This window comes from Halictus rubicundus, chromosome 17 (genome assembly GCF_050948215.1).
Source record: "Halictus rubicundus isolate RS-2024b chromosome 17, iyHalRubi1_principal, whole genome shotgun sequence".
NCBI classification, from domain to species: domain Eukaryota; kingdom Metazoa; phylum Arthropoda; class Insecta; order Hymenoptera; family Halictidae; genus Halictus; species Halictus rubicundus.
In genome coordinates this window covers 6,439,011-6,465,914 of record NC_135165.1, presented here as the reverse complement: position 1 = coordinate 6,465,914, position 26,904 = coordinate 6,439,011, and the positions used below count along the sequence as shown (strand labels likewise).

At 48.7% G+C, this 26,904-nt stretch overlaps 1 protein-coding gene across 7 annotated transcripts in view; it reads right to left on the bottom strand.

Annotated features, from left to right (window-relative positions):
- LOC143362660 (latrophilin Cirl) overlaps positions 1-26,904 on the bottom strand; it is a 546,952-nt gene that overhangs the window by 314,579 nt on the left and 205,469 nt on the right. For all 7 annotated transcript variants that reach the window (XM_076803017.1, XM_076803020.1, XM_076803016.1 and 4 more), the window contains one exon: positions 13,505-13,627. In XM_076803017.1, coding sequence (XP_076659132.1) covers positions 13,505-13,601 — 97 coding nt within the window. In that variant the 5' untranslated portion in view covers positions 13,602-13,627. The remainder of the gene's footprint in view (positions 1-13,504; positions 13,628-26,904) is intronic.

The window sequence follows — 26,904 nt, the reverse complement described above, 5'->3', positions numbered from 1 at the left end:
TATTTGAAAAAAGTCCTCTTAGTTCTTCAGTTAATTCTGTAAAATGTTAAGCGCAGCATACTTGCTGAATTACAGAAGTGCAAAATTTCAGAATTTCCATAATTCTAGGATGAAAGATTTAAAATGGAATGTTTTGAAGCATCAGCTAGCTGTGACGTTAAAATTCATAGCTGAATAAAAAAAAAAAAAAATAACTCGAAACAAAAAGCTATGAAAACGTTGCCTAGCCTCCACCTTTTTCCCGGTAACGACCGACACGGTTTACGAGGGGCTCGAGTGTCAAGCAACAATGCGTCGGATTTCGGAGTTCGCCTCGAAATTGAGGAGCAATTTGTTGTCACCGATAACGATCCCGCCGGTTCTTTACGAGGATTCCGGGGTGCTCGCGAGTGCTTTACGATCGGGGGCGTGTGTCCGCCGCCGCCGCCGGTGCCGCCGCGGGATCGAGCGTGTCGTCGCGAATCAATCGCGGGCGTGGTCGAAAACAGCCAGCCGTAGGAATTCGCGTACGTGAACAATCGTTAAACTCGGATGCGTCGCGAGACGGCGATCGTTACCGATCGCACAATGAGATTCCGGGCAGATGGTGTAAATGAGACGCGAAACGAGCCCCTCGTAAACCCGCCGGTCGGATCGTGACTCCGCGGTGCTCTTTGATGCTACCGAACGGGACACGGAATCGAGAATTCCGACGTTAACAGTTCGCCGAGTTTCCGCTGAGTGAGAAATATGAAATGGCCGTCGCGTGTCCGTTGCCGGAACGATTCTTCCATAGCGGCACGGTTTATCGTGCGCGCGTGACGCGAAACGCTGCACTTTTATTGCCCTCGGGGATAGTGTATATTCCGTTGATCACCGCTCCTAGGAGTTTTTCAAGGCGCGTTGCCTCGCGTTTCCTAGATTGATTGAAACGGTTACGTTCTGTTCGTAGCGGCACAGGGGAAAATCGATTCGGAAGCGGCCGGGACGGTCGCGCGACAACTAACGAGGCAGGGGCAATCAGACGGTGCGCGCAACGACTCCATCTTTCTCACCTTCGTTAATACAGGAGGCCGTCTGCCCGGCAATCTGGCCCCGGATTCCTCGCATTAAGCCTTAATTAACACCAGCCGGATCGGGGGCGTCGCGAAAAATCCTCGGCGAACGAATCATATCCTGGATCGGCGAGCGGTAATTAAGCGGAAACGCGTCGCCCGGAGGGAAATACGAGGCTCGCACGCGGCCCTATAAGCGGAGGCGCGATTCAACAAATAATCCTTATCAGTCGAGCTCAGAATACGTGTAAAAAAGACTCGGGACGCGGCTACCGGCGGAGCCGGGGATCAGATTATAAGCCCGTTGCGCTCGCGCGTTACATTAATTTAGCGCGCCGAGCCGAGCCGAGCCGCGCCGACTCTCGCACCGCGCTCTGTTCCTACATTCGTTCTCGCGGCCAACCCGGTTGGTATGCGTGGATTACAAGGAGCTCGTGTGCGCTTCCTGCCTGCACGCGGCCGGCTTTTTCAAAGCGAACACCTTCCTCTTTTTTCCATCGTCTGGCCTCTGCTAGCGTTCGCGAGGAATGAACCCCGGCACGCGGCTCTCCGCTTGCGGCAAGCGATCTAACGATCCCGGTCGCGATCATTTAGCGGATTTCGCCTAATGCCGGACAGCACTTAACGCCCGACACTACCGTTTTTCTCGGTGCGTCGACATAACCCGGTTTCCACCTTTAAATTCATTTTGTTGCGAAGCAATGAATCTGGTGACCAACGAAACAACGCTACAAGAGCTTTGAGGTTGGTGCATAGCTGCTTTTTCTTTAAAAAGTAAAATCTTTCTGGCGTAATGATTACTTCGGCTACTTTAAATGTTGAAGATATTCCTTATATTACAGTCCATTGCATTAAGATTGCGTAGACTTAAGCAAACAATCGTTCAAAGACTGAATTGTGAAACTAGGGATCAATGCAACATTGAATTAGGACAGTGAAATTGTAAAGAAACATTGATTAGATCATGGAAGACACGGAAGGTTGTATGGAATAGGGTTGGCTACAATTCATAGTACGGTACATTCGTGCTGGAACATCTGCGTATTCAACTCCGTTTTTAACTTCGTTATTTTGGTGCTGTGTCAGACAGTTGAAATATCACGGACAGACTGTACCCGTGAAAAGTATGAAGAAGTATGAAGATAGACTGGAACGATAAAGATTGGACTTTATTTTTCTGTTCCCATTCCTGGAATCATATCTCCGATTTTTCATTAGATATATTCGCGTTAAAGATACCTAACTAATTTCGGAGCTGTTCTCAATAAGATGTCACTTTATAATCCTCAAAATCGTACAGCAAACTTTCACGAAGCTTGGTATTGGTGAATGCCGACGCAACTATGTTTTGAAACACGAACAATTTGTCCAACTAATTGCGTCCCGAATTTCTGCTAAAAACTGTCAATTTTCCGTAGCTGTTTCATCCCTTAAATTTAAATTGTAGCAACTAAATTACGTCCGAATATTTTGCCGCTCGTTACCGAAAATAATCGGATGATATTGCTGGGGATAAATTGATCGTCGTACAGACGATGCATAGGCCTGTCGATCGATGGAAGATGAAAGGCTCTCGAAGGGAAGAAGTTGATTAACAAGGTAGCGTTACCGAACGCGAACAGTGGCTTTCAAGGGAAATCGTAAATAAGGGATGAAGCGTATCGCGTAGCAGAAGAATTCGAGCAGCCTGAAGCGAGGGAAGCGGGGATGATATCGATATCAGCTTTGAAATTTGAGAGAATATAACACCATTAAGGGAAGTTTGCTGGCGTAAGGCCCGTTCTTCTGCGCTTCTATTGATTTTTTAATAACCGCGCCTCTCTTACCGGGCGAGATAAAAAAAAGAACGCAGAAGAATGAACAAAAGGAACGAACGGTGAGCGAGATGATGGATAGAGGAAGAGAGTTGGGGGCGGGGTAAAAGGAAGAGAGAGAGAGAGTGTGTGTGAGTGTGTAGCGTGGCTTAGTAACGGGTTCGAACTTTCCGTCGAAGTTTCTCAGGTGCATTAATGCGCGCCAAATTAAACCGAAATTTCTTCTTTCGCTGTAACTTCGTTAAACCTCTTTGTAAATTCCTGTCTGGCCGGTTGCTTGCCCGTGGAAGTGTAAAACGGGCCCCGACAAAATATCGCGCGCGGCACGGTTGCTCTCGGCCTTTGTATCGACGGATCGAGGAACGGAGGGGCTGATACCGATTACCCCCTGAATTTCGTGGGAACCTCCCTTCTTCGCCTCGAAGAACCCGTCTGTTTATCGTGGAAGCGGAACGGTCCGCGCGATGAATAGCCCGCGCTCACCTTAAGAAACTCCGGGTTATCCGCGCGCCGGTTAACCGTGGCTTCTTTGTCCGCGTGAAATTAACATCGGCCTCGTGCCGCTTTGTTCAATTTCGCGGGGGGAAAAAAACCGCGGACATTATTGCCGCTTCTCCCGCTCGAAACTCCGTTTCATTATCTTGCCCTGTGGTTCTTTTAATAACGCACCGCGACATTTCTTTCAGCGATGTTTCCGTCTACTCGCCAACTGCATTCGCCGCGGTCTCGTAACTGCAACTTTATGCACTCGACGGCGCATAAAAATCACGCGATTAAAGTTTGGTAAAACTGACTAGCCAGATTGATCACAGTTTTTAAGCTTGCGAAAGTCTTTACAATGTTAGAATGGATAACAAACGACTTCCGTCCCGAGGAATAAACTTCTAGCAACACATCCGTCCTTGATAAACAGTATGAACCCATGAAGAAAAAGAATTACGATTTTTGTGTAACGGCTGTTCTTTAAAGTCATTAGCAATTATGGTTCAGCTCTCTGTTTCAGTTTATTGGTGGATCACATAGCTTTTTCATAGCTGATTCGTAGAATCATCCCTTGGCTTGTTAATCGGATAATTTTTAAATTTTAAAAACTTGCAACGTAATACACGACTAATAAAATTGATGTAACAATTATTTCGTCGCAAGTACCGCAAATATGATACAGTTTAAATACCGTAAAGTGAAAAATCTGGTCGTTCGATTCGGAAGAAAATGGAGAACCATTGCAAGGGGATTTTCCATTAGCAAGCTCAATTACTTCGCACAAATGTATTTTGAACTAAAACCGCTACGAAGAAACTGGGACACGGTTAATTAGACTTTCTTAAAATGCCACGGTAGAAATGTTACCGTTACAGTTCAGAGCATCGTGGTCGTGTAAAACGGTAACAGAATCAATTAGAGTTCGGTCAATCGTCGTGTTCAGCTTGCGTTCCGCTCGTACATTGGAGCCCGTATAATAGAGGCGTTACCGTTCCATCGTTATTTCCGGTGTAGCCTAGCCATCAAACCCTGCTGATAGAGCTGCGGCGGTATATTCGAAAAATGTTTCCATACCGATTTTCCCGATCGCCGGCCATAACACTCGAACGCTTATTAGCGAGGACCGGGCGTTCAAAGGGAAGCCGAGCCCTCGAGCGGCTTTCACGCGAATTTAACTCCCGAAAAAAAGTCCAGCAGTGTGTGGAGGTGCGATTGTGCTCGGTAGGTACGCGGAGGCGAAACGTCGGTGCCGGGGGTGGTTGGCGGCGTCGGCGGTTACCCCAGAGACCGGAGAGCCTCTTTTCTCTCTTTGAGGGGCGAGTCGACTTAGCAAAAAGGTCCCGGGTTCACTCGTATGAATGTTAACGAGAGCGTGATCGAGAAAAAGGGAGGGAGAAGTAGCAGCGGAGAAGAAGCGAGAACGAGAGAGAGAGAGAGAGAGAGAGAGAGAGAGACGCGGGCCGCGAGGGTTGGGCTGGTGAAACGAGAGGGTGAAAAGGCGGGGGTTGCCCCCGGGGGTGGAACGAAATGGGAAACGATTTCGAGTGTGTCGACTGTTTTCCATCGTCGGCGAGAACCAGGAAGCGGGTCAAGTGCGGGCGGAAGGAAAACCAGAGAGAAAGAGAGGGAACGAAGAGAAAGGACAGAAGAGAGAAACGCGGTGCAATGATAAAGGGAGAAAGGGAATCGAACGTCCGGGGGTGTGCATTAGCGAGGAACAATGGAGCGATCGCGCGAGTTCCACCGGCGAGATCGTTTTATTATCGTGAACGGCTCCACCCCCGCATTTTGTGCGTCTTAATAAAGCTCCGTTTCTCCCATCCTGCGTCTCCTCCTCTTTAGCCATGGCTTTTTGCTGAAAAGCAGCTTGGTTACCACCCTACGGCGTGCCTCCTCTGCCCCCTCGTAAGCCGCCTATTATCCTCTTTTTATCGTGGCCGCGCCGGCTCGCCGTCGGAAGCAGTTAACACGGGCCAAAAAGTAAAGCCGAACGTAATCTATTAAATAGATAACGCCAACCCCTTTCGTCTGCTCTCCGTCTTCGATTCCACGGGAAAACGAAATGCATTCAGCCGGGACGGTTAGGTTAAACGGCGAGAGTCGTCGGACGAGTGGAGGGAAGGGAGGGAGGAGATCATCCGAAAGACGGAAACAAAAGCCGCGCGCGCGTCTGGATAGCTTTTCATAAGGCAGCCGTGCGAGGGTGGAACGAGAGAGACGGGCGGGTGTCTCGCGGCGGAAAGCACGGCTTATTCCGGAGTTATTTTTCACGGAGCGTTGAAAAATTGCCGCCACTAAGAAATCGGAAATCGATTACGTCCGGAAATCCGGGGTGGGGCGGCAACCGACGCAGAGCGCGAGCACAGAAACTGATGGTCGCTCCGCTCCGCTGGAAAGACACCGGCGGCTTCGGTCTCGCGGAACGAGAGATCGATCTTCGAGCCTGTGCGTCGTGTCACGCGATCGTCGACAGCCACTCCGCCCGCTGCCGTCGAATTAAAAGGATCCCGCCGCGCCGCGGAAAGAACGGCTTTCCCCGAGGAAAGCGACGCGTGTTCGCGGAGTAAAGGTCCCTGAACGATCAATCCTTTACTCGGCGCTCGAACGAGCAGAAACCGACGACTCGAGAGAAAGACGAGCACCCGAAGAACCGCCGGAGGTGGAACGAAACGGTCCCGAGCATCTTCATCGGGGTGCATCGGCGACAGGAAAACCGTTCCTCGGACTGGTGAGCGATTTAACGCGGCGCGAACTATGTCACGACCCCGATAAAAAGGGAATGATAATCCGAGCAGCGAGCGCCTCAACGATTGCTCTATGCAAATGCCGGCGCCGTGCCGAGCGAACACGGGGGATGAGAAGAAAAGGGCGAGACGGGAGAGAACAGAGGAGACGAAGGCGAAGGGTGGAAGATTTTCAATTACGGTCAAAAACCCGGGGCTGATCCTGCGCGAATAGAAAACAGGTTGAAATAGGGGGGGGGGGAGAGGGAGAGAGTTGGAAGCAATTTTTGAGAAGCTCGCTGGAACTGGGTCACGTACGCCGGAAGTAAACGTCACGAGAATTAAAAGTCCTCTTTCTACTCGGCGTCGAACAGCCGCGCCGAGGAATTCCGGCTGAAAGAAGAAGCTTCTCTGTTCCCGTCGTACGCTCGTCTTCTATCCTCCTCGGCGAACCACCCTCCCCGCCACTCGTCGTCGCCGAGTTTCCTCGTCTTCCACGAGCAGCCACGGTCTCCCGTTCGCTTCCCGACCCACGATGGAGAGAGGTTGTGCAACCACGGGACGCCGGGAAGATCGCGGCAATCTCTTATTTTCCGCGCGACCGATCCATTCGACGCGAATTGGAAAACGCGAGCGGCAAGGAAACGAAGTTCCACGCGAACCGGGGCGAAAAGAAACGATGGAAGGAGGCCAGGAATCGGGGACCAGGGAGCGGCTGCCTGCCTGCCTGCCTGCCTGCCTGCCTGCTTGCTTGCTCTCCGCGGGATTTCCCTCGGTCGTTTCCCATCAGGCCGGAAGATAGTTTTCGGCGGATATGAAGCGCGCAGTATCGGCCATTACAGAAATTTGCCGCCTCCCGTCGGGATCAACCATCGAGAACCGTGTAACAGATTCTTCTCCCGCATACCACGTCTCGTCCAAACTCGATCTTCCCATAACCGTAACCATAATAATAATTAGGCTGGTCACCGATTTTTCATGATCGTAACAAAGATGGTATGAAATGACATCTGACATCTGCGGGCCGTAATGACTCTAAAAAGTATTTTAACACGTTGAACGCCATGTCAGCCATATGTGGCTGACGGAATTATTTTTGCAGGTTTTAAAATGAATTTTTACGTTGATATATTCATTGTACTAAACTTAATTAGGATCTGTAACATGCAAGAAAGTTGGAGGATTACTCAGTATCGTACATTTAATTTTTTGCAATTTTTATTTCATTAAATAACTTACTTTGATTTTATGGAGTTTTTGGGGTTTCTAGTTTGGCGTTCAAAGTGTTAACGCTAGAACTACCGAGCAGTAAATGCAACTGGCATACATTGCCTTACAATAACAATAAAATTGCATTTGTTTAGATTTCGTACCAGTTTTGTTTAAATACTTCGATAGAAAAGTTTAGTAAAAATTTTTCCCATGAAAACATATTTATAATTTCACTGTTTTTAAAAAAGTCATTTTGACTCATACGGTTGTTCCTGTGTTAAAATTTATTAAACAAGGTCATGTTATTAGGTGTGATACACTTTCAAGCTTCACGGTATCATTTTTAAAATTAGATAGCTTTGAGAGACACCCAAAAGTCTAAATTTCCAACAATTATTATTATTTTAACATAATACAATACCAGTCGAACAAGAAGAAACTGGCAATCGGACGTCGTGAAAAATAAATAAAAATTGTAAGCCAGGATCGCCAGTCTAATGGCATGCTATACCATCTTTTCGAAAGTCTCATTTCTAATTCTGCCTCTACAACTCTCGTGTCAGTTACACCTTCTTTATGGAAAGGCATGGTGTACAAAAAGATAACTTAAGAGAAATAAATCTCAAATTAAAGAGTAGTCGAGGTATATGATTCTAGCAGTGCAATCGGATTAGCTAGATGTGTTCGCGGAGCATATTGTCGATACTAACGATAGCCATCGGTAATTTTCGATAATTTCGTCGTCAGACAGACCGTTAACGACGAAGAACTCTGCGGATTCGACGGAAACGCGCCGCTGGCCCGGTGCGGGCAGGATCTGGGCTCGTAGCGACCGCTCGTGCACGATTGGAAATTAGATTAGTCACGTTGTAGCGGTTTTGAACAAGGATTAATGCGGGAGGCCGATCGTCGACGCCCGTGCTCGGGTATCATTAACCGCTTTGTTACGTGGTTAAAATATGAACCATGAAACGGTGTTGCAGCAGCCGGTGCTCTTGGCGGGTACATGTGTTTGCCCTGAATCCTTCGAGGCAGGGCGTGAACGATAATATTATGGCCAGACTGCGTTCCCGATCTATTTAACCCAAAAGATATATCAATATATCTCGTCACTTAATTTCTTCCAGGAATATTTAAACGGGGAAGAAAGCGGACGGAAATTAATAACCCCGGCACGTTGTAATGTCGTCTCAGCGTTCAGCAATAACAGAGAACCGTTAAATTCACACTCCTCAAAAGTGAGGTAAATAAACGACAGTAAGGATTATTATTACAGAGAAAATGGAGGGAACAACCAGAGAATAGTCTACTGTGCAATAGATATGCTAGATAGGTTAGGTAATTAGGACGAAATTGAGAGAAAAGAGAATGGAAAGCATGAATATGTAAAACACTTAGGTTAGGTTACCATCTACATATTGTCAAGCCAAGTAATTCCAAGCAGAGCAGAGCATTAAGAATAAAAATGAAATGAAAGTGGTGCATTTTCCACTCAAAGGTCGTATCGGATAAAAAGCTCGATCGGAAGCAAATCGAAAAGAAACTCGAGCAGAAATATTGAAAAGATTAGTACACCTTTCCTCAGCTCTCCAGACACTTATAGTACTGACAATACAATAGATCGAACGCGAAAGGAAGGCGAGCGACGCGACGTTCCAAGAGAGGTTCAACGAGAAAACTGACGCTGGTAAGAGCGTGGTAAAATGGCAGCGGAGGTGGTTGCAGGGCAATGAAGGGCAAAATGGCCGAGGGACTGGAGGGTTGGGAGAGGTCGAAGGGAGGGTATTGGCCGAGAAACAGCCGGGAAAAGCGGCGTAATGCTCCGTAAATTGGGGCCACCGTGTGTTGCCGATGTACCACAAATCTTAGACACGCCGAGTTCCGCGGCGAGTTACGGTCGCTGGGTTAGCCGGGCGGCGTTGTGTAGGAGAAGGTCATAGGTTTCGAGGTAGTAGGTTGTTTGTCCAGTCGTTGGCGAACGACGTTGAGCGGGTAACAGTTCCGTTAGCAGCTGCGAAACGTTCCTCAGCTCGGCGACGTGCGCTCGGAGTTATGCTTCTTATCGGCTCGACGCACGAATCTTTCTCGGGAAGAGGGTTGGGGGGGGGGGTGGAGAGGGTTCACGGGAAGGGGGTGGGTTGTTCCGCGCGAATTCAAACCCGACTTATCTCCGGTCGGTGTATTTTTCATCGGGCGATCGACGATTTTTAACCGGTCAAGGGAGAGGCCCGACCCGGGGCCGACTGCGTAATTCATTTATTATTATCTGCGGATCTAACGACGAGAAGGAAGAAGGTAGCCCCCCCGATGCGCTTCGAGAAATAATTAAAGGCGGATTACGGCCGCGAGTAAATAAGGGGAGTCAGAATGGTACTCGCGAGGATTTTTCATTCCGCACGGCAACCGTGAGAAATTTTTCGCTTAGCAATCTTTATCCTTCGAAGGACACCGAGCACCGTCGCCTCGCATGCTCGCCGCAGCTCGGCAACTCGCTCGCCTCGGGGACGACGCCGCGCACCCTATAATCACGCACTGTCCACGATGCTTATTATCCCGATATTGTGCCGAGTGTATAATAGGATTACCGATCTATCCTACATAAATATTAATTGCGCAGAACGCGCCGCCGCGTCCTAAGTGCCGGCTGTAAATTGCTCGCCGCCGCCCCCGTCCCCCGTCTCGCTGCCGCGCGTATATAAATCTTCGTCGATACGAAGAGAAGCGAGAAAGGGGGAGTGAGAGAGAGAGAGAGAGAGAGAGAGAGAGAGAGAGAGAGAGAGAGAGAGAGAGAGAGAGAGAGAGAGGCAGAGGAGGAGCAACGAAGGATCCTCCGTGATCGGTGTCCCAGGTGGTCCACAGCTGCAAAGAGTATTTCTACTCGAGTAAGACGTACGCCACGACCTGTCGAGAATAAATGTCTTGCCCGACGCGGTGTCTACCGCCGCTTAAAATTCGTACGGAGGTCTTGATCGAGCGGATTATTCGCTTGCGATTCGAGGTACCGTATCGACTCGACCTGTAATAACGCATCGACCGATTATTTGTAATCGTTTCTCACCGCGGAGACGGGAGTTGTCGGCGATGTTATTTAAACGTACGTGCCCTGATTGTTCTTATAAATTTTGCATCGTTGCGATTACTCTCGTGAATACTGTGACGTACATTATAGACTAATGAGAACTATTTTTTTACAGGTATTCTAGGTAGCAAGAGATTCTCGTTGGAATTTTCATTGGGAATTTTTCAGAGTCACTCGAACAACATCGATGGTAAATAAAGGATAGAGCCTGCCGGGAACGGTCACGTCACGATCGCTCCCAGCCCTTTATCTAGTTTCTTCCATTTTTCTCCGGGCCGAGACGGAATCAAAGACGCGGCCAAAGCCGTCTGAGCCGTCGATCGCACGCCACACAATGCCGACCGATTTTGATTTATCTATCCGGCACGAGTTCGCGCGGTTTTCCTGGCAAACACGCTCGACTCGCGCGAGAAGGGGAGCGATACCAGCCAGTCGGAATCGAACCAAGATCTCTCTCTCTCTCTCTCTCTTTCTCTCGGTCTTTCGGGGAAGGGCTCAGGAACGATGGAAACGCGAGGAGGGACCCGGCTGCGCGGATTAGGCGCACCGAAGTGTGCGATAATCGCGAAGGAATAGAGGAACTCTTCCCTCCCCTTGGCCCCGGTCTCCTTCCGCGACCCTTCACAACTCGAAATCGCTCTTGAGACTGCCGCTCGTTAATGCTCGGTTCCGCTCCGGCGTGTATGTAACACGCGTTCCAGAACTTCGGCTCCGTTGCGCAGCCAGCCGAACCTCCACCCTTTTTGCTGGTCCGTTTCGTGTGTTCATGCGTGGAATACCCCCCCCCCCCCGAGTATTGTTCCAGCGTACCACTTCGGTACAACCCCGAGGAGAAGGTCTTCGAAGATCCTGCGCCGTCTTTAACCCGATCCTGCGAGCCTGAGCTACTCATTTCCTAATATTAACCCTCTGCTGTTGTTGTTTGCCATCTTTCAATTCCACAGAAAGGGGCTGCATTTAATTATTCATCAAACTAAGGCAATCAAAGGAGAGCCTACACACGAGAGACAAAGGGATAGCCAAAGAATTTCGTGCTGCTGTAATCACTAGTGATATAAAAGTTGCACACCCGACCCAGATGTCTTATCGAAAAAGGTGGTCACTTTGTTTACCTTGTCTCAACGATCTTAGAATTTTTCTATTCCTCCATTTTAACCCCTTGCGCTCGGAGCCATCGATCCTAGTCTCATAACGTCTCCTTAGAGGGGACATCCGAGTGCAAAGGGTTAAAAGATCACGTGTTGTAACAGAAAAGTGTATCAGTTCTCGATGAAGAGTGTATCGATTTTATGAACGGTTCTCTCCTTAAATGACACACTTGTTGGTCAGGTCCTCCGTTACATAAACTAGTCTTGCTTTTAAGAGCTACAAGGTGCGCGTCTAGACCACAAATAAGGACCAAACCTAGAAGCAGTATGAACTCTATTGGACACCAGGTACCTCTGCTTCGCTTAGACGTTGCTATGCACGTTGTCAGACGCGCAGCAGGTACTTCCGTCGAGTTTTACAATGGAGAGGGTGCAGCTCCGAGGAACCACCCTCGTCGAGCAAACATTTCGTACCCTCGACCAAGGCATAGCGGCTACACAAGCTACTCGAGGGCCTGCATCTGCCACAAAACATTTCCAAATATTTGACCGAAGACCCGCGCGATGGCTGTTTGGCCTTTAATTACACCGCGGCTCGAGGAACAGCCGGGCGTCGATTCTTCCCGCAACAATATCACTTCACACGCGGCTTCGCCTAAATCAATTAGCGTGGAGAATGAGTTAATTCTCGGCCTAGCCCTGCGCACACAATCGACCGGCTAAGCTCGTACCCGCGCGCGGTCCTCCTCGCTCGGTCGTGAAGGGTCTCTCGAGGGGTTCGAAGGACGATCTTCACCGCGATAGCAGAATTCAGCGGCAGTGTACACACGTTCCAGCTACTTCCACCCTCTTTATTAAACACACCGTGTGCTTGCTTCTCGATAAATGTTTCAACGATCGACCCGCGAGCTGCGGTTCCGACCCGACCGGATATGCAATGCGTCGATCCGCGTCCACTGCCCTTTGCTACCGGCCAAACCGCTGCACCGAAACACGACGCGTTGACTATCAAATAGAGATTATCGAATACCATTGTGTCGAAACCTTCTGACTGAAGGCCTCTCCTAGCTAGCACACTTTTCACGCGCATTTATCCGCAAGACCATAACCTCTTCGTTTTCTCGTCCCCCCCCCCCCCCGTCTCTACAGTTTCCCATAACGCATATTAAAACTAACAGATTGTCGTCAACGATCCTCTTATTCAACTCCCAAGATATTACCAAACACAGTGATTTCTCTGTATATGTCGCGAAGGCCTGGACGATAGACGTCGCGGAATTATCCCCACGAAGAGGCCTCGGACACTGAGGAGTGTAAGAATAACACGGCGATACACGACGCTGGCAAGACCCTGTTATTGACATATATCGAGAAATCACTGTATCACTAAATATTCCCCCCTGGCGTCTTTAAACAGATGACAGCACTAGAAGAAACTAGATAGTTGTAGAGACCGTTTTAAATTGCGAATGTTCCGTGCTAGACAATCCAAATATTGAAGTATCTCTATCATTTGGCGTGGACGAGGTCTGCGATCCCGAAGCATAGGCGCCGAACCTCATTTGCCAAGGGGGTCTTGTACTGTGCCAAAGTCAAAGTCGTCTGAGACGTTCTTACCGTCAAAGGCCCGAAGAAAGTTCCGTAGTCTAGTTCTTGGTACACAGGAGCGGTTAAAAGAGCACTTGGCATTCCGAAATCGACAAGAAGCGAATTTCCATCTCTCGCCAGGCTCGTTACCAATTACCATCGGCCGGCCAAAAGAAGGTATACAAAGTAGGAGCAGCGAACACGAGCACCCTCGACTCCGTCCAAAATACCTTCGGTGTAGAACCTCGGTAGTGGGAATACGCGTTCGGGCCTCTCTCTCTCTATCTCGGGCCGAGGAATAATTTTTGCACCGAGCCCGAACACGCTCGCCTCGTGCAGCACGTAAATATTGGCGCGTAGTTCTCTCGCGCGCACGGTGTTGCACGGAGGCTTAATTGGCACAAGGACAGAGCCAGAGGGCCCGCGGACAGGTTGCAAAGGAGGAATCGGCGCGCACTGCTATCGTAAATACTTTCGCACTTACCTATATTTCGCGACGCGACGGCGTAACCGCTGGTTAGGAGCCACGCAAACACCAGGCCACTGAGTAGACCTTTCTGTCGACCCTTGCGGCACTCCATCGTGAAGTTCCGAGCTCCGACTACGCCTGGAAAACAAAATAAACCGCATCGTTAGGGGGTCAGAGTAATTACTACCGCGACCGACGCGAAGCGACGCGACTCGACTCGACTCGACTCGGCTCGACTCGACGCGACGCGACGCGATGCGAGGAATAGTCTAAGAATTTTTTGATCGTGTTCTCCGATTGCCGGCGCGAATATTTTCGCACGCCGGTATGCGCCTTCCTTGATTCGTTCCGGTTAACGAATGCCGGCCGGGATATCTTGATCCCGGCCCCGCTGCCATAACGAACGCACTTGCTGAATTACGAATGTAAAAGGCTATTTCCAGTCTTATCTCCATTTCTCGTGTATCTGCTTTCAGCGATTGCGACTAGTCATCCTTGCAGTCTGTGCAGGTTCTTTTGACACGTTGAATGCCACGGGGGTCGGTAAGGACGAATGTCAATACTTATCAATAAAAACCGCACTACTCCAGCGCCACGAGGGTCACCGGCGATACCCGTGGCAACTAACGTATTAAACATGGCTACACACTGTAATTTATTTGTTGCAGGTAATATTTCAACGTTATATGTATCGTATAATGGAAAATTCATCGTGGCGCCGCGGGCAAACCCTGTAAAAGTGGCGTGGCATTCAACGTGTTAAATATTGTGTCGGTAATATCTTATCAAATGCAAGTACCCATGCATATTGAAGACCGTGTGCACGCTCGACCGTAGGAAAAATGCATTTTTGCCTTTGCAGAGCATGTCCATTTGAAATTTTACGGTCTACAGCCCTGAAAAAATTGGTAGCCAGGGCAAAACCGTTTCTAAATTCAGCCGATCCGGCGGATCATCGCGCTGCCAGCCCGCTCGGGCCATGTTTACCAGCGTCCGACACCGTGCACGCGTTTTTTTTTTCCGGGAGATTTAAACTCGATGTCAGTCGCGTCCCCGTGAAATCCCTTTGTCGGGCGGTATTACCGAAGGAAAACATGTTATCCGCGCGATTTCCCGCCTAATCCAACTGGCGCACCTGCTATCCACGCTCAGCGATGACGGGCCGTCTCGACGTGGATTTTTGCGAGGAGGCGGCCCCGTGACAAAACGCTCGGCCCCGACAAATTTGATTCGGCGTATACCCGCCCCTGCCCCTCCCCCTGTCTTTCCTGTTTTCGTTTTTGCAGCAGCAGCAAGTCCCGCGCCGCGCACGAAAGGGGTAATTGTGTACTATTGTCGGTAAACACAACAAATCGGCTCGGATCGCAGGCCGAACAAAGTAAACGAGCGCGAAAGGGCTCGGCGAGGGCGTGCAGCGACAACACGCGGGGGTCCATGTGTGTCTGTGTGTTGCGCGCGTGCTTGCACTCGCCGCGGCCGGGTTCCAGAGACGCGGGTCGAACCAAACCAAACCGAACCGAACCGAACCGAACCGAACCGTGAATGTGGGTTAACGAAGGCAAAAAAGGAAAACAGTTTTCGCATCAGCGTTTCGGCATTTACCGGGTGCTGCACAATGGGGTGCCGTCGAATGGAAACATTCGGACCGATGACTGGAGCGACGGAGAAGGAGCATAGAAAGCGAAACGAAGCGCCGGCAAAGAGAAAAAGGGCTCCGAAAAACAGAGGGACGGAAATAGAGCGCGGCAACGCCAATACCGTGTTTCCCTCCGCCCCCTCCCTGCAACCGGAATCCTAGCAGAAACTCCCAACTATTTATTTCCGTTCCACGGTGCGCAGTCATACATTCGTTTCTTGCCGTCGAAATTGTACGTCAAGGCCTTCGAGCGCCTTTCACGTTACTTCCGAAACTGGAACGAGTGTCAATCCTTTATAGAGATAGCTCCCGGAACGAGGCAAACCGGTGCGTGAATTTGGGTCGTACTCTATGCGCGAATACTTTAAACATTATTACCCATTTACGAGGCGGAATACCGTCCCCTGATATACGAAATGAACTCGGAACGGGAGGAGAAATTGGAGAACGAAAAGGGTGGTTTCAACCCTTGTGTCGGTAAGCGGGTACCACAGTGTTCATTAACTGTAATTCCTTCAACAATTTTCTGCGTTCTTCCGAAAATGAAACTACTACAAGTCGCGTGTCTATTCTTTGGACATTGTTATTTCAATTTATAGCTTCAAGACACTTTATGTAATGAATTTTCGATGCTGAACCTCTGAAATTATTTACTTAACCGACTGCTGACCTCTTTCACAGCAGTAGAATTGATATTTCATAAGACCATTCACAGCTATATTTATAAATTTTTGTCTTGAATGTGACAATCATTCAATTTAATCAATACAAAATTGAGTACTTAAATGATGATTCCATTACTTTGGGTCAAAGTAAACCTGGGCATTGAAGGGTTAATTGGTCGCCAATATGGGGGTTGCGAGCGGATATAGAAATGGGAAGTGATGAGAAAAATGTGGAAAATGTTCCAAGTATGGCAAGCATCTAGGAGAAAGAGGGAAACGATTTAGGAAAGGGAGAGGAGGCTTTAGGTATGAGTCTAAGGAAGCGAAGGGTCTTGGAAAGGGATGGTTCAAAGGAAGTGGTAGGAGAAGATCTAGGGAAAAGTGGAATCTACATAGAAAAGGGATTAGGAAAGGAGAGGATTGAGGAATAGGAAATTTGGTAAGATGAAAGTCGAAGGAAGAGGAGAAGGTCAGGGTGCTCATCAAAGGAGAAGGTGTCTGTCAGGGTCCAGCACTTTCGAGCTAGAAGTCAGACCCTCTAGGGCTCGTGTAAGCTCCCGGTGATCCACCCCTCCCTTTCAGAGGGACTGACAATTTTTAGCACTGCAACCCCCTAGTTCCACAAACGAGCGCACCAATGACCGTGAAGATTCCTCACAGCAGTCTAAAGCTGTCTCACAAAATGGACCGAAGTCGAGGTTCGTTTCAGAGCGACTGACAACGAAGAATCCTAGACCGGTAGCAGCAGATTCGTAGAGATTTTTCAACCCAACCCCAGACCTATCCTAATTAAGTCGCGTGTCCGAGTCAGCGGCTCGTGTCCTCCCAGTTGTTTCGATCGCAGCCCTCGGCATCGGCGTCGGCGTCGGCGTCGGCGTCGGAGTCGGCATCGCATTAGCCCGAGTGGCGTGCACCGGGTCCTCTCTCGTTACCGTTGCCATTCAATGGCGGTTAATACGGGCCGGCAGGATAAACGCGCAATCGGCCAGCAGCGTGATTATCGCGGAAACATCTGTAAACTCTCTCGGAGCAACAATGATAATTGAATGCGTTAGCCGGCAGCGGAGCTAGCATGGTCTTCGTGCACGCGCGCGCGCGCGCGGCGCAAACGCACGTACGCGGACCCACGTCCGACGCATTACGCATAATTAATCCGACGATGCTTATCTCTTCTAACCTTGTGCCCGCGCGCGTTCATCGCGTGAATAGAATCGAGCGTGCACGATTCTCCTTTCATCGACGCAGCGGCGTTATCCTCCCCTTGTCCCCCCCCCTCCCCGCCCCCGCCCCTCACCCGACAAATCCACCTCTGTCCAAACCAAACCACGTTAGCCGTTAAAAGTGTACTTGCGGTTTTCGCTCCGCTGATTGCTCGAGTGACTTCGAGAACTATCTGCTCTGTCACTTTCACCTGCCTTCCTGTCTACTTCGAGAGACACCTGGTTCCCTGCATCGACTATCGGTAAACACTATTTTTTACCCTCGACACCTCACTCATCTTCGCTTTGCAGTTCAACTCTTCAGGAACGACGGCTGATTCTTCGTTCCGTTTTTCACAATCGATGTCGTTTGGCATCACAGTGGGTTGATTGATTAGACTTTGTCGTCTGTTTCGTAGCTATTTTCAAGTTCTGGTAAAAGTTTTCAACTATCCATAATCGCGCCTTCAAGTTCTACAGTGTAAACGATAATAAATCAACGTATGTCACGTCTGCTTAATAGTCTGGCGTGGTGCAGTGACTTTTGAAACATTAATTGGAGTCAGTACGGTGCACAGACGTCGAAGGGTGCAATCAACAAATTGTGTTTCATTTATAATTGAACATCTTAGGTACATCGTGCAACATAAACAGAAAGGAATCATTGTACAGTGTATCGAAACAGAATGTTCGTCCGTAGAAACGAGGGTTAAAGTAGGTACCGATTTCAGTGGAAAATTGGATCGGCAGTCATCTCAAATCAGCAAAAATTTTAGAGGCGAAATGATTTCGCTGGAGATCCAAAGTAGTGGCTACATTCGTTAGGGGTTTTTTTCAAGAGTATCGAGTTCAGTTGCGCGAAAGAACGCCAATATAAGAGACCAGACGGTAGATTGCACGTTTCCCGCCCGGAATAATTGAAATAAAACTCGTTGACGTTCATTTAATGGAAGCGAAACGACATGCACCGGGTAGGCGCATCGTTATCGAGGATATCTGGAAAAATCTCGGATTCGCCCGTACCCCGCACACTTTCCTCTGTTCGCAGCGGTTATTGTTTGCCACGGCATGGCAGTCCAGAGCTAATTACATTCCCACGGACGCGTACGCTCGCGCGTATTTGCACAAGCGCCACGATAATTGCGATAAACCCGATGACAACGCGATTCCCATCTCGGAAGTGCATCGCGTGGCGAAACAGCCTCTTGAAGGTAAGTGGAGCCTAAGCGTTCCTCGCATCCGATACAATTGGATGGTCGCACGAAGAGAGAGAGAGAGAGAGAGAGAGAGAGAGAGAGAGAGAGAGAGAGAGAGAGAGAGAGCCAGGCGTAATCTCCGGCGACCGATTTTTCCGGCGTTGAATACGATTCCTTGGAAACCACCGCCGCGGACCCGACTAGCTTGCGGATTTTTGAAGATCGGTAATCGAGACTCTCTAGTCCGCTCGCGAGGGGAACGCATTCCCGACGCGGCTTCGAACGCGGTGAAATTCTAAGAACCCGCTTATCTCCTCGCCGCATCGTCCTGCTCCGTTTCGATTCGCGAACCGATCTCCGGAAAACGCCGCCCCGCTCAACGGTTCCACGTTTCGCCCTTGGAATTCGCGATCTCCGATGAACCCAACTGTCGAAAAGTTCGGGCGAACCAGCTTCATTGGTTCCATCTCGCTGGCTAGTCATTTCAATCTGCCATCCTTTGCGAATCTCCATTTTCGTGAAATATTTTACAAAGATTCTCAAAACCTTTCAACTGCAGCGCTCTATCGCACCCATGAACGTTTTGCTACAGGATAATCGTTGTCAACTAAAATAATTCTCAAATTAAACGTGAAAATCGGAAAAACGTGAAACGTTCCTAGATACTTAAAGCTCAGTCACTTCAGTTTAACGTGATCAAAATTTCTTGAGCGTACGTTACATATGTAGGCACGCCTTCCGCAGTCGAGTGGTCAAAATAAAAATACCGGTGTCGTGCAAGAAGATGTCACGAACATACAAAGACTCTGAATCATAAATCATCGAAGGAGTAATTTAATTTATCTTCCAGATTGGCCGCGTGAAATTCTTTGAACGCGGCGTGCCCCCAGCGAGGATCGAGCAATAATTACCTCGCTGCTCGACGTGATCGGTTGCACACCGCGATTTCGCGATGATTCCCGGCACAAAATGCGTTAATGATCGGGCAGACCGTCCGCGAGTCTCGTCAGGCGTGCGGAAGCCTTGTGTTCCAGACACGAAACCGACTAGGGGTCGACCTACACGAAATTATTTGTTGAAAATCACATTATCGAATCGGCGGACAGGGGTCTGGGGCCCGTGTACGCGCGCGGATCGACGGATTTGCAGGTTTCAATTTTACACCCAGACGCATTTTAATGCGGCCGCGGAAACCCCGGATGCGATCGCTCCCCCGTGCAATTAAAAATAATTGCATATTCGCGTGTTACCCGGCCGACCTCGTGCGCCACTGTTTTAGGCGTCGACCCACCGCGTGCCCCCCTGTCCCACCCCCATGACGAGTTTTGTTTCGTCGGTGGTCGGATTAGCCTGGAATTTCCTGTACGACACTGCGGTTTTGCAGCGACGAAAACGCCCGCCGATTTTCTACCCATTTAATGGCTGAAAATACTGGCTCCACAGCTGCGCGAGTTCATTATTCCATGGCTGGCTCGATAGCGCCAATACTGTCGAGCACCTATTTCATACTCCAGCTCCCCTGTACTTTTTTTTTTTTTTCAAAATTTTTAAGCACTGTATACCCTTTCGAGCCAATACAGGGACAGTCAATGCCAGACTGAAATTGATTTTACCTCTTTCAATTAACCGTTTCGCAATTCCTATTCGGCTTGGATATGTTTTTTCAGAAATGTACAGTGCATCACACAAGAGATTAATTTGAACTCTTATGCATTCCCAAAAATAGTTGCACAAACGATAATCATGTGGTTTTCTCCACACTTCACGTTTTAAATCAACCAATTGTGTCTCATGCGTAATTTCGTATGTTCAAAAGATATATCCAACTACAATCATAGAAAAGTAATCAATTTTGCAGTATTTGCTACAGATAGTAGGTAAACTTTCGCTCGAGGAGCATGTGAACCCTTTCACTACACTGTTATATACTACTACTGTTATATGATTATTGTCGCAAGAAATATGAATGTTTTTCTTTATTTAATAATATTGGTAGGTGGAAAATAACATATCAGCTCTCTTTGATTCTTCTACGTCTTCAATTCTGCAACTACTTCTTCTCGTCACATGTACATACAATCCGTAGCCCAATGATCACGTAAAATTGAAATGAAGTTCTCAGTCGTTAAATTGAATTGCCTAAGAAATGGACATTGTATTATTCGACGAACGCAATAGTTATAAACGCCACAGAGTGCCGTGCTGTGTATGAAGTGCTCGGATCTTCGACAGTTAAACCCCGTTGACAGTTTCATCGACCGCCTGACAAATTCCGTGTCCACCGACAATCGCTTAAAGCCGCTCGAACTTGCAGTCGCTCATTTCCCTGTTGTTCACCCTCTCTCTCTCTCTCTCTCTCTCTCTCTCTCTCTCTCTCTCTCTCTCTCTCTCTCTCTTTTGCCTCGCCGCGGAGAAAAAGAACCGTAGTATAATAACCCGACGAGCTCAAGAATTACCGTCGCCGTGGCATGCACAAAGGACGCGTAATTGCTGACCGCGATCGCCGATTTTCTTTGAGCAGTCCTGCAAATGAATTGTTCCGGGTCCCGATAAACGCGAGGAACGTGCGTGCGGACGCGTGCATGCGCATGAAAACGCAGCAGCTTTGTCCGGTGCATGCGAGAGCCCACGGATTACAATTACACTCGTCGCGACACACAGTGTTCGACGAAAGCGACCAAAGTTCGCTTGTCGAAGTTGTTCCAGGTAAAACTCATACAACATTCTATTCCAAATATTGCAAAACTTGCCACTTGCATTGTACATTGACGGCTGCTCGAAACATAAAATTGCGAGTAAAACAAGATCGATTCCGATGACGTCTCCGATATGTCGTATGTTTCTTATAATTAGACTACAGAAATTGTCTTCATTAATTTCAAGCTACAGAAGCTACATAGACACTTATTCCTTTTTTAATAATTCTATCTTGGCAATTAAAATATTTTCACTATTTCGTAAAATCTGCAGTCTACTTGTAACGTTGTACACATTGAAGTAAAATATTGCTCACTATCAGTAGCCATTATTATCAGCAACATATTATCATCCCAGGAGGACACTCGTTTTGAATTTATACGAAAATTCATTGATAACAAATAGTATATCTGGTCGTATCGAATTGCATTTAATATAAGGGTTATATAAATTGCTCTCAAAAGTTCTAATTGCCCCAAAATCCAATACCGAGGAATTCCCACTTGAAAAAGTTGTTCGACAAAAATGAAGTTAGGAGGAAAACTTGGCGAGTCAATTGGAAGGTCGTTTATGGTGACGAACATCGCCGATTATTTCGGGAGCCGGTACTTGTCAGAGAAGTCACGCGTCGAAGCAATGAAATTACGAAAATCATTTTCGATCGAGCAACTGTCCCATTGTGAGCGGTCTCTTTTTCTATTGTGCCAGTCTCCCTCGCTCTGCCATTCGCGATTTTGTCAGTCCCGCGGATGTAACGCGTGTCTTCGTCGAGGACGCCCGACGCGCCACCCTCGGCCGCGGTCGCTTCCTTCCGATGCACCGTCGCATATATGCACGTCACGGAATGCAAGCTGCCAGACGCGCACGTGCACCGCGGCGGAACGCTGCGAGAGGACAATCGGGAACGGGGTCACGTCACGGAACAAGATGGAACGGAATAAAGAGAAGCTCCGAGCGGAGATGTATTGCGACTAAATTTTATTTTCGCACGGGGAGGACGCTGTCGGCCCGCATTCACTGTCGCCGTGGACTTATGCGACCTACACGAATCACGATCCGACGTGATCGTTGTCTGCGCACTCTCCCAGGAGCCATTTGTCCGCGTCCAATTTACATCGGTCGCTTTAGAGAAACTTATTCTGTCAATTAGACGGCTGCACTTTTCACAGAAACCACGCGTACACAAAAATCCTGAATTTAAACTATATTCAACATCTGCAAAAGAAACTCCTCATACCAGTATGTTGCACTGAAATAGAAACTATGAAATTACTTTCAGTCGAAAGTCTGTAAAATTCTAATCAAGGAATTCTTTCGTTACTAAACTTTAGCGACAAACTGAAGCAAGGCTTGAAAAATACAAATAACGGATGCGTCACTTCAATATTGCATTTATAGAGGGTTAATAGGAATATTAACAATGTTTAATCACTAGAGCAAACGCGTTCTAGCAACTAGAAATCTTTCTCTCGGCAGCAAGTTATCAAAAAACAGGGTAGTTTTGACGAGGGTAACAATGAAAGAGATCTCGAACGAAGGGGTTGAGCGGAAGACACGGTACTTCGATAGGAAACAATGGGCCTGATTGTGCATTTCAAAGAGGAGAATCCCGGAGGGGCGTTTCCCGAGTGGTCCCCTTCAATTTTGATGAAACTTGCGTATAATATAGCCTATCGTTCACCCCTATCGTTCGTATTCAAAGAGAGGAGATGGCTCTCAAACTTACGGCCGCGTATAGTATCTTGAAAATCAGTTTGCTTCTTTAAAACAGTAGGGCTACCTCTCTCAGCTGGAAAACTGATATTGCGCATAAATTTCGTGGGAATCGAGGGGATAATTCTATGGTGGGCACTTCTGGAGGCTATCGAACCCGACTGCGATCGGTCTCCGAAATTTCGAACGTTAGAAGTCGCGCCACGGGCAACATTTACCCTCGATATGCTTTCAAGCAGGCCAGAACGGGGGCGGAAGCAAGACAGAGTTCGAACGAAGACGGGGCTTCGGGGGTAGGGGAGAAATTCTCTTACAGATTGGCGGACAAGGGGTGAAAGGAGGACGCGGAGGGGTGCAGCGCGGCATTTGAGTGGCAGGGGGAAGCGACACGATGGAATTTCAGAAATTGCGCTTGACATTTTCGCGTGCATCGGTATATACCGGCTCTACCACCCCTCTCCACCCCCTCTGGAGCTGATGCTTTCGTTGCAGCCTTCTATTTTCACCCGCGGCGTTCTTGATGTTTGCTCTCTCTCAGAGTTTCTCACCTTCTCGTCTCTTCCTCTCTCTCTCTCTCTCACTCTCTCTCTGTCGCGGAGAAACGATCGAACCTCGCCCCCGTGTATAATATCGACGCGCGACCAACGCAACGCATTCCTAGACGTGCCCGGCAACTGCGATGACGTGTTTGCAGCCACGGCGACCAGCGGAAGCTATGGAGAATCTAAGTGGAACATAAAGTTTGATCGCACGGCGGCTTCCCTGTTTGTACGCGCGCCTCGGCCCCCGGGCGTTTTGCTCGATTACGCTCGATGCGAAATTGCGGCCGCTGCAAACGACCAACAACCCAAACTCGTTGCGAAAATCTGTCCCTCGAATCCGACTGCATCCTTCGTTTCACTTTTTAATCGGTAAACGCTATGGGATTTATATTCAGTTTTATGCACTCTTCATAAATTTCACGATGCATTCGCCAGTAATACGTGGATATCGAACTCGATGCTTCAGTTGTGAATTTAACGCCGGTACTCGGCGTTCTGTCACTCTCTTCGACTCGGATGCAGTCCAGTGCATTGTTAAACCGATTTTCTCAAGACTCAACGAAGGAGGTAAATGAAGGAAAAAATATGTGCTCAATAAGAATTTGTTTGACATTTCTTCTTGGGCACAGGGCTTAAATAAACTGTATTTCGTGTCCTCTCGGTGCCGTCCTTTGTGTCGTTAACTGAGTAGCAGTGTTTTATAGTTGTCCATCCACGTCAGCAATTTAATAATATTTCTATTGTCTCATTGCCACTATTCGCTCGTAAAGGTTTAAAAATCGTAGAACGTGTATACGTATGGTTAATCCAGGTCTTCAACTAATAATTTAACGTAAGATCCCAAGTAGTGAATTAAACTAGCCTCTCGTCGTTTGTCTGAGGTATGGGAGGGGTATAGCTGCTATCTGGTTGATCGAATAGAATTTTGACTACGTAGCAAGATTTAAGGCAAAGGGTTTAATCGATCGGTTGGACGTTGTTCCCCTTTTGCTCGACTGCTTGGCCCCGAAAGGCTCGCGAAAGTATTCGCTCGAGTGCACGGTCCTTTCATCGGGAAGCCCGAGAGGAAATCGACAGTCTGAAAATACGATTGCAGGATCCAAGAGAAGGAAAGAATTCGCTGGACGACAACGACGCACGCCGCGCCGCCGCCGCCGCCGCCGCCACCGGCACTCGGCCCGAGCCCGAGGACCGTACATATCAGAAATCGAATGTTATTGCAGGCGGCACAGATGAAAACTGCAAAGTGCTGCACTCGATTATCGTAGTGGAGCGTTTCTGGCTCGGACAGAACGCGTTTTAACCTTTTTTTATCGTCCCCCGCCGTCCCGGACATCGAACAATCCCGAAATGTGTTATTACACCGACCGGCTCTACCTACCTCTCGAAACGAAATGCTGCCTCGCGGTCAGTATCGAACCCGACCCGCCGAATTAGAAAAATATTTCACGTCGCGCAGACGTTTTTGGTATCGGCCGCACGTTCGCTGCCCGACCATACAAATTCCACGGAATCGAACCAGTTTACTTAGCGAAACAGAAAAGCTCAGATTTATTCGACCTATTGCTCTCTCAACCCTTCCGCGGAACCAAACCGCGTTTCGGTTCGCTCGAAAACGAGTTTGCACCTGTTTAACTTTATCCCATTTCCCCCGCAGATTGTTCAATAGTTTTTCAAACCCCAGCCAACGTTTGAGAAAAATATGCATAAAATATATAATACATATAAAATTACAAAATTCGATCGAAGAAATAGAAAAATAGATCAAGACTCGGAGAATACGCAGTGTTACGAAGGGTTAAATATTTCTGGATTATCAGCAACCCGCTTGCAGAAATGTAATTTAACCCTTTGCACTCGGCGCTATTTTCATTCTAAAACTAAAGTTTTCTTTCGTCTTAGAATATTTTTATTTTATTCATACGAAACTGATCCGATTTACACATATAATATTTAAGTGTTTAGTAATCTATTGAATAAAAATGTTGTAATGTTACAAATATTTTGTAATATTTCTTGTAATTTCTTTGAAATAATGCCACAACAATTTCTAGTGGTGCTTCAGAGTCACCACTCGAGTGCAAAGGGTTAATCATTTCCTTTGGGGTGGAAAATTTCCTTGGGCAGGCTCGCGGCGGTGAAATCGTGGAGATTCGAAGACCAGGAAAGATTTTGTACGTTCCGCGAGACATTCTCGTTACAATTAGACTACTGTGTCTCCCAATAACGAAGCTAACGAGACGCGCGGCTGTCGGGCTCAGCGGTCCGTTGGAAATTTGTTTAGGCGTGGCGAAAATTCGCGCGAAGCGGAGAACCGTCGGCGAGGTCTGGCCCGGTTATCCGCGTTGTTTGAGCTGCAAACAAACGAGCGGGGGTTGTTCGCGTCGCGAGATGACGCGGGCGAGAGGACATAAAATACTTACGAGCGAATACCGTGCGGAGCTGATAATTTCGCAAGGGGTGGCCGGAGACCGTTGAAGAAGGCGAGGAGGCGGAGGAGAGGCGGCGAGAGGGTAGAGAGGAAAAAGAAGAAGGGAAAAAGGAAAGAGGTTAGAGGGAAAGGAACGTGCAGCGTACCGAAAGATCGTTCTCGCCGTCGATGGCGAATACCTGGAGTTCCAGAGTGGTCGAGCGTGGCGCACAGCTCGGCGGGCATCGTCGAGGAAAATAAATAGAATCGAGCCAGCCCGTGCGGAAAGTCTGAAGGCGGGACAGAGAAACAATTAAAAGAACACACGACGTTTCCGTCTCGCGAGATAAAATAATTAAACCCGGCCGGTTGCAAGAGAGTGCGCGAGCTCGCGCGCGCCCGCGCTCGGCGCGGCGTGGCGCGTCCATTGTCCCGAGTTTTCCTTTTCTCTTATTATAGCCTTTCAACCGGAGGCCGCCTCTCGCTCGTTTTCCGGAGGAGTTGAGATCGATGATAGAGAGAAGAACGTGGCCGAGCGCGATTGTTAAAAAAGAAAAAAGGGAAAAGAAAAGTAGAAACGTGCTAACGGAACGGAGTCGCGGGAAAGAGAAAGAGAGAGAGACGGGGTTCGGGGTGGAAAAAAGGGGAGCCACGAGTACGCCGAGAGAGCGAACGCATATAAATTGATACAAACGAGACGGGCGGAGCGCGGCATCGCCACGGTTACGTGAAATATTTTACCGGAGAGGCGAGGAAACGCCGCGAAAAGGACAAGAGGCAGCGTAACGATTGTATTATTCGACCCCTTTTAGAAAACTCACCCCCCGGTTCCTCCTCCTTCGTTCTCTCCTTTTCCCCGGCGTGTTCGGCGTGCCCGAGCCCGGCTTAGGGATCTACTCCACGGAACGAGGGCTCACTTTTCACTTAAGAACGGGAAGGGCAGGCCCTCTAACTGCTCGGCATTATTCGTTATTACCGCGTGCGTGACGCTTTGCGCCCGGCAAAACGGTATCGCCGATAAATCTCGCCGAGCCGGACGACCGACCGGATAAAGCTGGATATACGAGTGAGAAAACGAGCCTCTACCCCCTGAGCCACTCGTGTCGGAAGATTCTCCGTTTTCTCCCGTTTCTATCGTCGTCGGCCGCGCCATCCACCCCCCGTAAGATTTCCGTCGGGACGCCAACCACCGGAAGCAGGCCTCTGCGAATCCGCCGCCGGGAAAAAGAGGGGCTGCGAGGGTGCGCGTGGTCTGAGAGAAAGAAACCACCTTCGAGAAGCCAGTCGTTTGCTCCGGCGACGATGAGAATAACGCGAGTTAAGCCACCTTCGACCCACACCCCCTTCCGTTCCCCGT